We start from the raw sequence: 13,376 nt of genomic DNA, 5'->3' as shown, positions 1-13,376 counted from the left end.
TTCCTACCCAAAGGTATAAGAAACCAGAGGAACGGAGTCCATTGGTAGCAGCAATGCAGCATTTCCTGCCAGTTCTAAAGGACCGTTTTATCCAGCTTCTTTCTGATCAGTCTGATCAATCTGTCCTCATTCAGAAACAAATTTTCAAGATCTTCTATGCTCTTGTTCAGGTAATTTTATAAAGTCGTTTTTAATATATAAAGTCAGCTGTCGTTTGGCACCATAAATGATGATAAAGAATATCTTTCAGCTTAAGAATTCACAAAACTGAAAATCAGTTCTTAGAGTTTGCATCTAACACGTGCTTTATCATGCCATATATGTGTAGATTGTCCCACTAATTACAAAACCTATTTCTAAGCTTGACACAAAATGATTAATACTGTGGATTTGACTTTGTATATTCTAAATCTTCCTGGGATAAAAGACCCAACTAAGGAAATGGTGGTATCTATAGTCTAAGTGGAGTGTAATTACTTATGAAACAGAGGTTTCGATGAGGATTAGAATTCTGGCTCTTCTTCTGCTACATGGCCAAAGAGAGATTGTCTCATCTGCCAGGATCTTTGGTTCAATTCATACCATTACTCATTTTTTATAAATCTCATTTAAATAGACTTTATTTCCACTAAGGTTATTATAACTGACTCACTGCCATTGTTTGGTTGGATTTTTCATGTTATTGCTAGATCTTTAAAGATAATCTAATATCTTTCTAATGACTCCTTATACAATTTTTAAAGAAATGAAAGTTCTTTTCATGAGTTATTCTAGGGCATAGTACCCAACTGATTTTTTGAGACTAGCATACCCTGAAATCAAAATATAGTACTGGCTCAATTGTGAAAATAGAGGTCCTGAAATGCTAAATAGTATATTGATTTTATGCTCCTATTAAGTGATATGATGTACCCCAGAAACATGAGAATGTCAAGAGTGAAAAACCAGTTTTTGTGATTAAGTTTTATATTATGTAAAAAGAGAGACCTGTAAACAGTCTTTAAGGATGGTAGATAAAGTATTTGATAAAATAATCATTTCTGCTTTTTAAAAAAAGTAACTTAAGTATTCTGGAATAGAAATTTCCTTAACTCAATAAAAGATATCATACCTTATGGTGAAAATTAGATGTATTCCCAGGAATTTGGGAATAAGACAAGAATGCTCACTATCTTTGCCACAGTTGACCATTGTACATAAACTAACCAAATCAGCCAGATGAGAAATTTGCCTATCTGCTAAAAGAGGAAATGTGGATTGCATGAAGTATGTTTTTTAGGTTTTATAAAGAGTAAAAGGAAGTTGGATTTTCTTTTGTAAAGATTTTTAAATATTGATTCTTGATTTTAATTTAGTATACATTACCACTGGAGCTGATAAACCAACAGAATCTGACAGACTGGATAGAAATTTTAAAGACTGTTGTGAACAGGGATGTACCTAATGTAAGTGTATTTCCTATATCACTGAACTTAAATATTTAGTTACCTTTTGAAAATTTTATTGATATTTTCTAAAACATTCTTTGTGAATGTATGTATTTTGTGATGCAAATTTTTCTAAATACATGTTTCATTTGTTTATATATGTTGAGTATATTAAGGGAAAAATTATAAAGGTTATTTTGTGTATTATTTAAAGTGCTTATATGTAGCTTGTTTTTTCCATCCTAATTCTGTTTCTTCAGTTTTTGAGTTCATAAAATGGATCACCTGATATAGTTAGGAATTTTTTTTCTTATAGTGAGAACTTTTAAATCTACTGTCCTAGCAACCTTCAGATAAACAATATTTTTTTGTTATTATTTATAAAATCTACAGATACCATGTCCCCAGAATTTATTTATCATATAACTGGAAATTTGTACCTTTACACCATCTTCCAAAACTTACTGTAGTAAACATTTTGCAGTTTATACGTATATCAAATTATTCTGTTTATGCCTTAAACTAACACAATGTTAGATATCAATTATATCTCAAAAAGAGACAAAGAGCCCATAGCTGGATTTTAGCCTAGTGATTTGTCAGACTTGGATGAACTGAAGAACTTGATTTCCAAGTCGGTCAGACTTTGTTGTTAGTTATATTACTTGGCTTTAAAATAACAACCTCATAGAGATCTAACTCAAATACCATAAAATTCACTATTTTAGTGTAGAATTCATTGCTTTTTCAGTCCCATAAAGAGAATTGTCCATAAATAAAAAATGTTATTTTTTTCACATTTAATAACAATTTTTTAAATAACCACAATTTTTCTCTATAATCTAGTTTTTTAGAGAGGTAGTGAATTTTCAATTCCTGAATCCCTAGTGTGTTTTAAGTACTTTTGCATACCTCGCTTATCTAATGTTAAAAAAAAGAAATCCTGAATTTATTTTAAACAGAGGCATAGAAGGGTTATGTAATTTACCAACATAATTTTTTTAGTGGAATAAGTGAGACTGATCTCCTGTTTTGTAATTTATTGCTCACATTTTTATTTTTAAAATATGCTGAAGAAGTAAATAGGACCTTCCTTCCACTCCATAGAAAAGTGATTTATGTGCTATTTTCTGTATACATTTAAAAGGTATAAAATATAACTAAGTTAAGAGATTTCGTAACTATGTTCTGCATCTTTTTGGGTATCATTTGTAATAATAAACATGCATATATAAGTAAACAGTTTGAGTTGTAACAGTCATATTCACTCAAGTAACCATCACCTAGAATACTTGCTCATGGCTGGATCTAGTCATTCTACCATCAATCACCATTCTAATTTCTAGCACCATATATTAATTTTGCCTGCATGGAATCTAATAAAAAGGTGATTTTTTTGTATCTACTTTTACTTAATATACTTATGATGTATTCATGTTGTGTTATGGTAGTTGGTTCCTTTTTATTGCAAGTGGTATTCCATTGTAAGGATGTACTATAATTTATTTATTTACAAGTTAATGTGTATCTGGGTGGTTTCAAGATTTTAGTGTTACAAATAAGGCTGCTATGAATGTATATGTTTAATTTTATAAATAACTTCCAAAGTAGTTGTATCATTGCTGTCACTGGCAGTGTATGAAAGTTTTGGTTGTTTCACAGTCTCATTTCTTTGTCTTTAAAAATATGTCACGGCTGTCTTAGGTCAGTAATATAATGAGCCAGTTCATTCTTTTAATGGTTGTGTAGTAGTCTGTTACGGATGTTCCATAATTAAACATCTCCTTATTAATGAATGTTTAGTTCTTGGCATTTTTCTCTGTTACAAATAGTTTTGTAAATGAATATTTTCACCTGTTTATATTTATGTATTTCAACTAATATTTCTGAAAGTAGATTTTTAAAATGGAGTTCTTTGTGCCCTTTTGATTTGTGCCCTTTAACTATACTGGTTTTAATTAAGCTGCTTGCCCAGGCCTTTATTTGTATTATTTGGGTCATGACTAAAATGTTTTTGAGTTTAAACTTTTATAAGACTTTGAAAAAGCACCTTTGTAACTAAGTAGTGAAGCAAAACGCCTCTTATAAGCAAAGGTTAGCACTTTTCCAAGTATATCCTTTTATAATGAAAGGCCAATGTTGGAGGAGCATTCATGTTTTTGTGAATCTGTTCTGAACTCACTATATTCCTTTTAGATTATATTGTCTATCATTAAATAAATGTCTCTTTAAAGGAAACACTTCAAGTTGAAGAAGATGATAGACCTGAGTTACCATGGTGGAAATGTAAGAAGTGGGCTTTACACATCTTAGCAAGGCTTTTTGAAAGGTAAACACTTCTCATTATGTGATAACTTAAGTTTTTTTTTTTTCAGTCTTCACGATTTGGTGCTATTTTAATAAGTGCTGATATAAAACATTATAAAGACATGATGGGCATTTTAATGTTCTTTTAGATATGGAAGTCCTGGCAATGTTTCCAAAGAGTATAATGAATTTGCTGAAGTATTTCTGAAGGCATTTGCTGTTGGTGTCCAACAAGTAAGTTTAAGATAATTTTTCCACGTAAAAACATGGTGCTGTTAATTTATCTTGCTTATTTCTAGTTTTTTGTCATCCAAAGATTGCATGTAGCAACGTTTAACATCTTGAACACTGTAGCAAATGTTTTCGTCTCAGATACAGTCTGGATTATGGATTATATTATATGTAATGATATTTACCATTTTAAAAACTGAGACAAAATTTAACAATATTAACTTATTTAAACGTAATAGCAAACCTGCCACATATTGATAGAATAGATGTGGTTTTTTTTTTGTTATTGTGGAAAATAACTTTTCCAAAATGAAAAATTTTTAGCAGGAGGAAATGGCATCATTGCATATTTTTACTAATATCTTTAATGTCTGCCTTACTAAAAGGTAGCCATATACCACATCTACCTCTCTATTCATTGATTTAATTTGTTCTAATGGAAGTAAATAAAGATAATTTGGTCTCAAAGATAAGTTGGAAAGACTGATTTAATATACTTTTCACATAATCGTGGAAATTTTTTATATCATGCCAACATTTGACAGTGGTATTTTCTTAAAGGTTAATTGCTAGAGTTTGAAACTCTAGCAATAAACATCTCATATTCTATTATATTAACATTCATTGGTTTGGTATTGTACTTTGAATGGGTCTTTTATTCATGTATGATTTTGTAATCCTGCCTTGGTCTTTGGAAAATATTGACTTAGTGGGTCAGTGGCAATTTTCTGAATGTTAATTGATTTCATTATATAACTTTAAAATTTTTCATTCATTCATAACACCACTGATCTTATCAGAAATATCTTTAAATATTTAAAAGCTGTCAAGTGGAACTAAGTGGTGGGTGTAAGATTTTGAGAATTCTAGTTTTGCTTGAAGTCTCAGATTTTAATGCCAGTAACATATTCTCACTTCAGTTAGAGGCTCATTTTGTTCATTTTTGAAAAAAAAAAAAAAAATCTGCCATATACACAAGTCTAAATAACCGTAATTTTATCAATCAGTTTTTCTTTCAAGCTTATGGTATTTGTTGGGAAAAACTTTTTCAATTCTGACTCTTGTTTCTCTTCGAAATGAATCTTTCGCCTTTTACTGAAGGTTTGCCTGGGGAGGGAGAGGCAAGTGTTGCCTCAGTTTTTTTGAGGCCTTGTGAGATAAACAAGACCCTCCAAAAAAGCTGTTTCCGCTTTTCTTCCAAGCATTGTACTTTGGTATGTAGCAGAAGTGCTGCGTGTATGCATTACTGGTTCATGAAGGACATTCCTAAGGAAAGTGTTCTGTGATTATGTGGCTGTAAAGAACATGATGACTGCTAGTACACTTTAGTGCCACTCTGCTGACTCATGTTGGGCACCTGAAGTTTTACCACCACCACTTTTGTATCATTGATGCAAGTGTCAACACGTTAAAAATGGCAAATAATGTCTGAGCATTATTATGAAAATAGTTTTGACCTGTCAGACCCTCTGAGGTCTGTGGAACATATTTTAACAACTACTATTCTCAAATATCGAAGATGAATTAGAACTCTTAGCAGTCACTAATTGCGTAAATGGTTTGGGTAAGATTTTCCTAAAAGTTGATTTTAACAATATAGTGCTGTCTCAGTGGTGTGTTCATACATAGCATGGTTTTTTCTTCTTGTAGTTAATCAGAAACTCATTCTTTGACGTACAGTGTTACCTCAATCTGTTTATTTTACTTTGGGAATAAATATAGTTCTGCAATACATAATTTTAAAAATTCCTTTTTAATAGAATCTGGTGGTTATTTTATGATGGTGATCTGGATAGTGTCAGATGTTTTTGCTAGCTTGTAAATGGTTAAACTCTATTTAAGCTTTGGGTTTTGATCAAATTTTTTTTCAAAGGTTTTATTGAAGGTGTTATATCAGTACAAGGAGAAGCAATATATGGCTCCCCGAGTTTTACAACAGACGTTAAATTATATTAATCAAGGAGTTTCCCATGCTCTCACCTGGAAGAATCTGAAGCCTCATATACAAGTAACAATTTTCTATCTGAACTATTTTTCTAGAAAATATAATAGAAATAACATTAATTACCAAAAAGGTTGAAAAAACCCATTTTTTAATGTGTGTTTGTTGGTCTAGTTCTGATAGTTTTATATTAGAAAAATAAAGTAACACCATGAAAGACTTTATAAAAGGTATTTTGTGAATATTCAGATTATTTGTTTAATCTGAAACTATTAACTAAAAATTTGCCTTTAAGTTCTTACTGTTAAATCATGATTAGTTTAACATGACTAGTTAGCATGTAATCTGGAATAGACAAAAGACTATTTCACCAAATTACTTTTGAAGCTAATTGGCTTATGTATTGTTTCCAGTAGTGTATTTGCTTTGTTTTTAACTGTAGGGTTTGATGGACTAAAATTTCACTTTGTGTTTTCTAAGAATACTTACTTGCTATCTATGTATACATGTCTTATTTTATGACATGTACCTTATCCTTGTTGCACAGAGAGTAAGAATTTGTACGTTGGTGGTTGATCTGAGAATGCATTTTAATGCATTTATTTATATTTTACTGAAGTTTGATACTAAGCATTAAAACACATGCTGTAGAGTTATTTTTATTTTAGCAATTATTAGAAATTTGAAAACTGAATTAAGGTTACGTTCTTAACTTTTAAATTGCAGGGCATTATCCAAGATGTTATTTTTCCATTGATGTGCTATACAGATGCTGATGAGGAACTTTGGCAAGAAGACCCTTATGAATATATACGCATGAAGTTTGGTGAGGACATTTTACTTTTTTAGAAACAAAATATGTCAGTAGTTAAGGTTCTATATGATAAACCTTGAATATTAAGGCCTCACCTTTGGAACTGAAAAATTTTCCCTTATTTTAATATAATTTATCCATTATTAAGTCATTTGGGAAGTTTTTCATTAGTTTGGTCATTTGATAATGATAATCCTCATTTTTAGCAGATGTAAATACAGTAGTGTTAGCAGGTTATGACTGTTGGATATACCTCTGGTACCTGCCAAAATTGTTAGAAATTCAAGGGTACACCTTAACACTAAGTATCTGAACTGTGCTTTTGGATCCCATGTCAGTCATCATGTGTATGGAAATTGAGAAGACGCATACAGGAAGCTGGAGTCTCTGCATGGAACTAAAGAATTATAATTTGGCTAATGTTGAGTATTAGTTTTTCTTCCTACCAAAATCTTATATACTTTCGGTAGTTTGTATTTTTGTGACCCCATTGTGAAAATTCTCACAGTAGTGGGGTTTCATATGATAGAAAATAATCATTGGGAGAAGTTAATGGATTAAGATTTAATTTGTACAGGAAAGACAAGGCATTAGGCTTTTGCAAAATTCTATGGAGATCTGGATTTGTTTTCATGCTTGCCTTCTGTGAAGATTTAGCAAAAATTTAAGGTCCTTTTTTGTTATCACTGAGCATCATTTGTAAATTATATGAAAATGTTTGATGAAAAATTTGAAGTTACTATTTTTCTGTATTCTGTGTTAATTTTAAATTTTTTCTCCAGATGTATTTGAGGATTTCATCTCTCCAACCACTGCTGCCCAGACGCTCTTGTTTACAGCCTGTAGTAAGAGGAAAGAGGTGGGTTATTTAGTATGTGGATAACTTTTGCTTTAATATTTAAAATATGTTCAGATATACACTTAGGGTTTTTTTTGTTTATTTTATTGAAGTATACTTCATTTACAGTAGTAATTTCTGCTATTCAGCATAGTGATTCAGTTACATATATAGTTTATCACAGGACATTGAATATATTTCACCCTGCTATACAGCAGGACCTTGTTGTTTATCTATTCTGTATATAATAGTTTGCATCTTCTAATCTCAAACTTTTAGTTCTTAATGGTTACTTAAGATCCTCTTGTCATCAGTGATTTAGAAGGATTTTTGGATATCCAGTAAAGCAGTACTTTTCTCTGTTAATCTAGGTACTACAAAAGACTATGGGATTTTGCTACCAGATTCTCACAGAACCAAATGCTGATCCTCGAAAAAAAGATGGAGCCTTGCATATGATTGGTTCTTTAGCCGAAATACTTCTGAAGGTATTAGTGTGTGTGTGTGCACGCACACGTGCATGCAATTAGTTTGTTTTAATAGTGGCTGAATTGAGGTACAGTTCATATACCAGGGAATACCCTGTAGCTCAGATGGTAAAGAATCTGCCTGCAGGGCAGGAGACCTGGGTTTGATCCTTGGGTCGGGAAGATACCCTGGAGAAGGGAATGGCAACCCAATCCAATATTCTTGCCTGGAGAATTCCATGGACAGACCATGGGGTTGCAAAGAGTTGGACACGACTGAGCAATTTTCATATACCATATGGTTTGTCCATTTAAAGTATACAGTTCGGTTGTTTTTCTTATAGAGAGTTGTGCCACCGTCAGCTCTGATTTCAAAGAGTTTTCATCATTCCCCAAAGAAACTTTTAGAAGTCACTCCCCATTTTCTCCCAAATCTCCTAGCCCTAGTTGTAATCTCCTTTATGTCTCTGATAATGGATTTTTCTATTCTGGACATTTCATATAAATGGAATACATACCTGTGACTTGAATTGCTGATCAAATGTTGAGAGACTGTTGGACTGTTATCCAAAGTGGCTATACCATGTTTTATGTATTAATTAGCAGTGTGTGATGGTTCCATTGTCTTTGTCTTTATCAACACTTGGCTATTGTCTGTCTTTTAAAGTTATAGCCATCCCAGTTGGTATCAAATGGTAATTTTACTGTGGTTTTAATTTACATTTCCCTCACGACTAATGATACTGAGAATCTTTTTTTATGCTTATTGTCCAGTCTTCCTTGGAGAAATTTCTGTTCAAATCTTTTGTCCATTTTAAATGGGGGTATTTATCTTTTTACTGTGATTTGTTAGAGTTCTGATATATATATATAAATTTCTTTAATCTAATTTTTTTGGCCACACCGGGTGGTTTGTGGGATCTTAGTTCCCATCTAGGGATCAAACCTGGACCCTTGGCGATAAAAGTGTAGAGTCCTAACCTCTGAACCACCAGGGAATTCCCTGTATATTCTAAATGCTGTGCTTTTAGAAAGCTTTCAAATACAGTTGACCTCTGAACAACACGGGTTTGAACTTCTTTCAGGTCCACTTAACATGTGGATTTTTTTAAGTAGTAAATACTACAGTTGGTTGAATCCACAAATGGAGTTGTTTGAATCCACAGATGCAGAATCACAAATATGCAGGGCTAATTGCAAATTAAGTGGCAGATTTTCAACTGCACAGAGGGTTGGTGTGCCAGCCTCCTCATTATTCAAAGATCAGCTGTATGTGATTTGCAAGTATTTTCTGCCATTCTATGGATTATCTTTTATCTTTTCACATTCTTGATGGTGTCCTTTAAGGTACAGTTTCTTATGATTTTGAAAGTGTCTTCTATATTTCTTTGTTATTGCTTTTGCTGAAGGTAATTCTTTTTGCATGAATTATTTTCTTTTCATATTGTATTAAATTGTAGTGTTTTTTCTTCTCAGAAAATTGGTTTTGCTGGAAATTTGTAAACCTGAATATATCCCTTCCCATTATTACCTTGAGAACAGAATATTTCTCAATCTATGCTGTATTGTTCATGTAGAACCTTTCCAGAGAGGTTCTTTCATTATAATAATTTTATAAGAGAAAAATGTTTTATAAGATAAAGAATAAAATTAACCATTCTTCTACTACTTAAACATCACTGGTGTTAATGTTCGACATAATTGCTTTGTAAACAAATGATGTAAAAGGATTAAAAAATGTATAGTGATTTTGATGTTAATGTTTGAGAATTAGAAAATTGGATATGGATCTTGGGGTTCAAAATTCCAGAATAAATATGTTTTTACATCATCAGTCATTTCAAGGATTTGTGTATCTGTTTGACATTTGAGATTATTATATTTGTTTATTTTTACAGAAAAAGATCTACAAAGATCAGATGGAATACATGTTGCAGAACCATGTATTCCCTCTCTTCAGCAGCGAACTAGGCTACATGAGAGCCAGGGTATGTATGTTTAAAGCTGTGTTGTTGTGTACATTTATGTCTTACAATGAATAACCGCTTCTGTGGACTTTTATATGGAAGCTTTTAGATGTTCACTTTAAAACCCTGTTTGTTGAAATGGCTGCTCGTAATGTGTGCATAGTTTCCATCTGTGTCTGATGGCAGCATCTGTCTGTGTTTTGCATTCAGATCTTGCTATCCACACAAACGTCGTGCAGCCAGAGAATAAGTTGGGATCATAGTACTGGTCTAGTGTGGTCTCTTGACTTCATCTACCACTGGCCAGCCTCCAAATTCCCACACAAGAACTTTGGCACTAGAAATATTGTCACATGGTAGAATTTAATGTAAGACACCTATAGTAACTCACTGCATTTTTTTTTTTTTAAAGGCTTGCTGGGTCCTTCACTACTTTTGTGAAGTGAAGTTCAAAAGTGACCAGAACTTGCAAACAGCCCTAGAACTGACCCGAAGATGTCTGATAGATGATAGGGAAATGCCTGTTAAAGTGGAAGCTGCCATTGCTCTTCAAGTGCTGATCAGCAATCAAGAGAAAGGTAAAAGATTTGTATGTATAAGACATAGTCCTAGAAACTTGACATATTGTCTTCCTTTTTATTTGAAGGTATTTCTTGTTTACTCTTTGGTATACATTGATTCAGGTTTTAAGGAGTTTTAGCTTTTAGCACCAGAAGTTTTTTCCTCCTTCTCTTACAGCTAAAGAATATATCACACCATTCATCAGACCCGTCATGCAGGCTCTTCTTCACATTATAAGAGAAACAGAAAATGATGATCTTACCAATGTAATTCAGAAAATGATCTGCGAGTATAGTGAAGAAGTTACTCCTATTGCAGTAGAAATGACACAGCATTTGGTATGTTATTTGATCTGTAATGTTTGCATTGCTTAGATTACAGCAGGTGTTTTCACAGAGCTTACTGTATATCAGGCACCATTCTAAGTCTTTGATACATATTTTAACTCATTTGATTCCCATACAGTCCTATGTGAGGAATATTCCTATACCGAAAGAAAATGTGAGTTATTAAAAGGTTAATTAACTTGCCCAAGTTAGAAGGGGTGGGGCTGGGGTCCACACCTGTGCTGTGTGCCGCTGCAGCGCATAATTGTCGACATGTACTTACGCTGCATCGTGACTAACTTGTTTGTGTGATTTCCTAGAGTGCTTTACACCAACTTAGAATAGGAATACTAGTTATAAGTAGATTTTTAAAGTGAAATTTGTTAAAATAGTTTTTTTATATTTGAACTTTGTGTATAGTACATAGCCCTGAACTTCTGAGAATTAACAATGTTAACTATTTAACGGTAATAGAAAATATGGACATGTACCCAGCAGCTATCCATTCATATTCCCTATACAGTGATATATTTGGTATAGTTTATAGTCTTGCTAAATATTGAGATTTGAAGAATCTGAGTCTTGCTATTTGCTGCGAATGTTCTTAACAGCTGATTTTGAATTGGGTAAAGACATTTGAGTAAATATAGTTGTTGTTCAGTCACCAAGCTGTGTCTGACTCTTTTGTGACCCATGTACTGTAGCCTACCAGGCTCCTCTGTCCATGGGATTTCCTAGGCAAGAATACTGGAGTAGGTTGCCATTTCTTTCTCCAGGGGTTCTTCCCGGCCCAGGGATCGAACCCACATCTCTTGCATTGATTGGAAGGTAGAGTCTTTACCACTGAACCTCTTGGGAAGCCCAAATAAATGCAGTAGTGTTCATTAAAATAATATATTGCATTTATAATAAGCTGATGATTAGCTGTGACACCTCATAATTAATAACTTTGCTCAGAATATCTTCAAAATGATTGAATTCTGTGGCAACAAAAACTTTGGTGACTAATATTTGATGATTAGTATTTGTTCATTGTCAAATGTTGAGCTGTGCTAAGTCACTTTAGTTGTGTCTGACTCTGTGACTCCATAGACTGTAGCCCAGCAGGCTCCTCTGTCCATGGAATTCTCCAGGCAGAAATACTGGAGTGGATTGCCATTTCCTTCTCCAGGGGATCTTGCCAACCAGGAATCAAACCCTCATCTCTTAGTTCTCCTACATCTGCAGGCAGGTTCTTTACTAGTAGCGCCATGTGGAAGCCCCAAATGTCAGCCAGTAATACTAAACGTTCATAATATTAAGCATTTTCTATGCCTTGCCTCATTTAATCCTCACAGTATCTCTGTGAAGATGTCAGGAAAAAGAGGTTGAATAGTCTGTTTGAAGTGACCCAGTAAGTGGTAGAGCAGTACCATTTGACTGTATAATATTAATTGATTTGGAAATGCCTATCAGTTGTGCTGTCTCAGTGAGAACATTTTAAAAACTATGTTTTAGACAAAAATATGTGTATATTGCTTTAAGGGCAAAGCTTAATTGTATTCTCTTCAATGTAGGCAATGACTTTTAATCAAGTAATCCAGACTGGGCCAGATGAAGAAGGAAGTGATGATAAAGCAGTTACTGCTATGGGAATCCTGAATACCATCGACACGCTTCTTAGTGTAGTTGAAGATCATAAAGAAGTAAGAAAATAATCCAGTGCTATAAAAGTTGTACGGAATTTCAAGCCATTCTTCATCAGCTGTTCTGTGCTTTTGGGGGACCTCTGACATATAGTCTTTGGTCATCTTCTCACATATCTTGATTTTTGCTATCTTTTAACTAGTAGTACCCTTTTCATAGTACCTTATAAATATTTTAGAAGGAATAGGAGGGCAGTATTTGTATCTTTGCCTCAAAGCTCTGAGTTTGGGATTACCTTTCTCAGATCTAAAAGTATAGTGATTCCTAGGAAAACGTACTCTTGCTGGTTTTCCTTTTTAATACAAAAGTTTTTTAGTTAGGGTATAATCCATATAACATATACCACCTTAAGCATTTTTAGGTGTACACTGTATGTATTCCAAATGGATGTCCTGCTTCCTGCACTTTTTAACATTATGATGACTTTTAGGAATTTGGGATCCAGTTGAGGATCATACTGATAATTAAAGGGGAATTTGTATGTTCTATCTATCTTGTATGACATGGGTGCCCTGCTCACTGTTAGATAAATGGAGCTGACTTAAAAATTACTGGGAGTGGTAGGATTAACGCCTTCTTTTAAATAATTTTTCAGTAAGCTATTGATTTGTATCTCTGTTAACTTCACTTACATCTGGCTGAATTACACACATGATTTTAGTCTCTGCAGAATGATGTGGATGTGGCTCCCTTTTTCTAGGAAAAATTTTTTTCTTTATAGTAAACTGTACTTGTTATTTCTTAGTTTGTCTGATTGTAATAGTATCGTATTAAGTTTCATTCCCAGATTGATTCAGTTTTGAAACATTC

General features: G+C 33.1%; 1 protein-coding gene and 1 non-coding gene across 4 annotated transcripts in view; both read left to right on the top strand.

Moving 5' to 3' along the window:
* The window catches only part of IPO7 (importin 7), a 67,701-nt gene that overhangs the window by 43,597 nt on the left and 10,728 nt on the right, over positions 1 to 13,376 (top strand). For all 3 annotated transcript variants that reach the window (XR_011249340.1, XM_069554422.1, XM_069554423.1), the window contains 12 exons: positions 14 to 170; positions 1,356 to 1,445; positions 3,662 to 3,756; positions 3,884 to 3,968; positions 5,839 to 5,973; positions 6,634 to 6,733; positions 7,504 to 7,580; positions 7,931 to 8,047; positions 9,925 to 10,014; positions 10,406 to 10,571; positions 10,732 to 10,892; positions 12,437 to 12,565. Coding sequence is in view for 2 of the 3 variants with exons in the window: in XM_069554422.1 (XP_069410523.1) it covers positions 14 to 170; positions 1,356 to 1,445; positions 3,662 to 3,756; positions 3,884 to 3,968; positions 5,839 to 5,973; positions 6,634 to 6,733; positions 7,504 to 7,580; positions 7,931 to 8,047; positions 9,925 to 10,014; positions 10,406 to 10,571; positions 10,732 to 10,892; positions 12,437 to 12,565 (1,402 nt within the window). In the remaining variant the exon portion in view is untranslated. The remainder of the gene's footprint in view (positions 1 to 13; positions 171 to 1,355; positions 1,446 to 3,661; positions 3,757 to 3,883; positions 3,969 to 5,838; positions 5,974 to 6,633; positions 6,734 to 7,503; positions 7,581 to 7,930; positions 8,048 to 9,924; positions 10,015 to 10,405; positions 10,572 to 10,731; positions 10,893 to 12,436; positions 12,566 to 13,376) is intronic.
* On the top strand, positions 10,139 to 10,321 carry LOC138421441 (small nucleolar RNA SNORA23). Its single transcript, XR_011249517.1, has one exon. It is a non-coding gene; the product is annotated as a small nucleolar RNA SNORA23 (small nucleolar RNA).

This window comes from Ovis canadensis, chromosome 15 (genome assembly GCF_042477335.2).
Source record: "Ovis canadensis isolate MfBH-ARS-UI-01 breed Bighorn chromosome 15, ARS-UI_OviCan_v2, whole genome shotgun sequence".
Classification (NCBI taxonomy): domain Eukaryota; kingdom Metazoa; phylum Chordata; class Mammalia; order Artiodactyla; family Bovidae; genus Ovis; species Ovis canadensis.
This window is presented reverse-complemented; position numbering and strand designations above follow the sequence as displayed.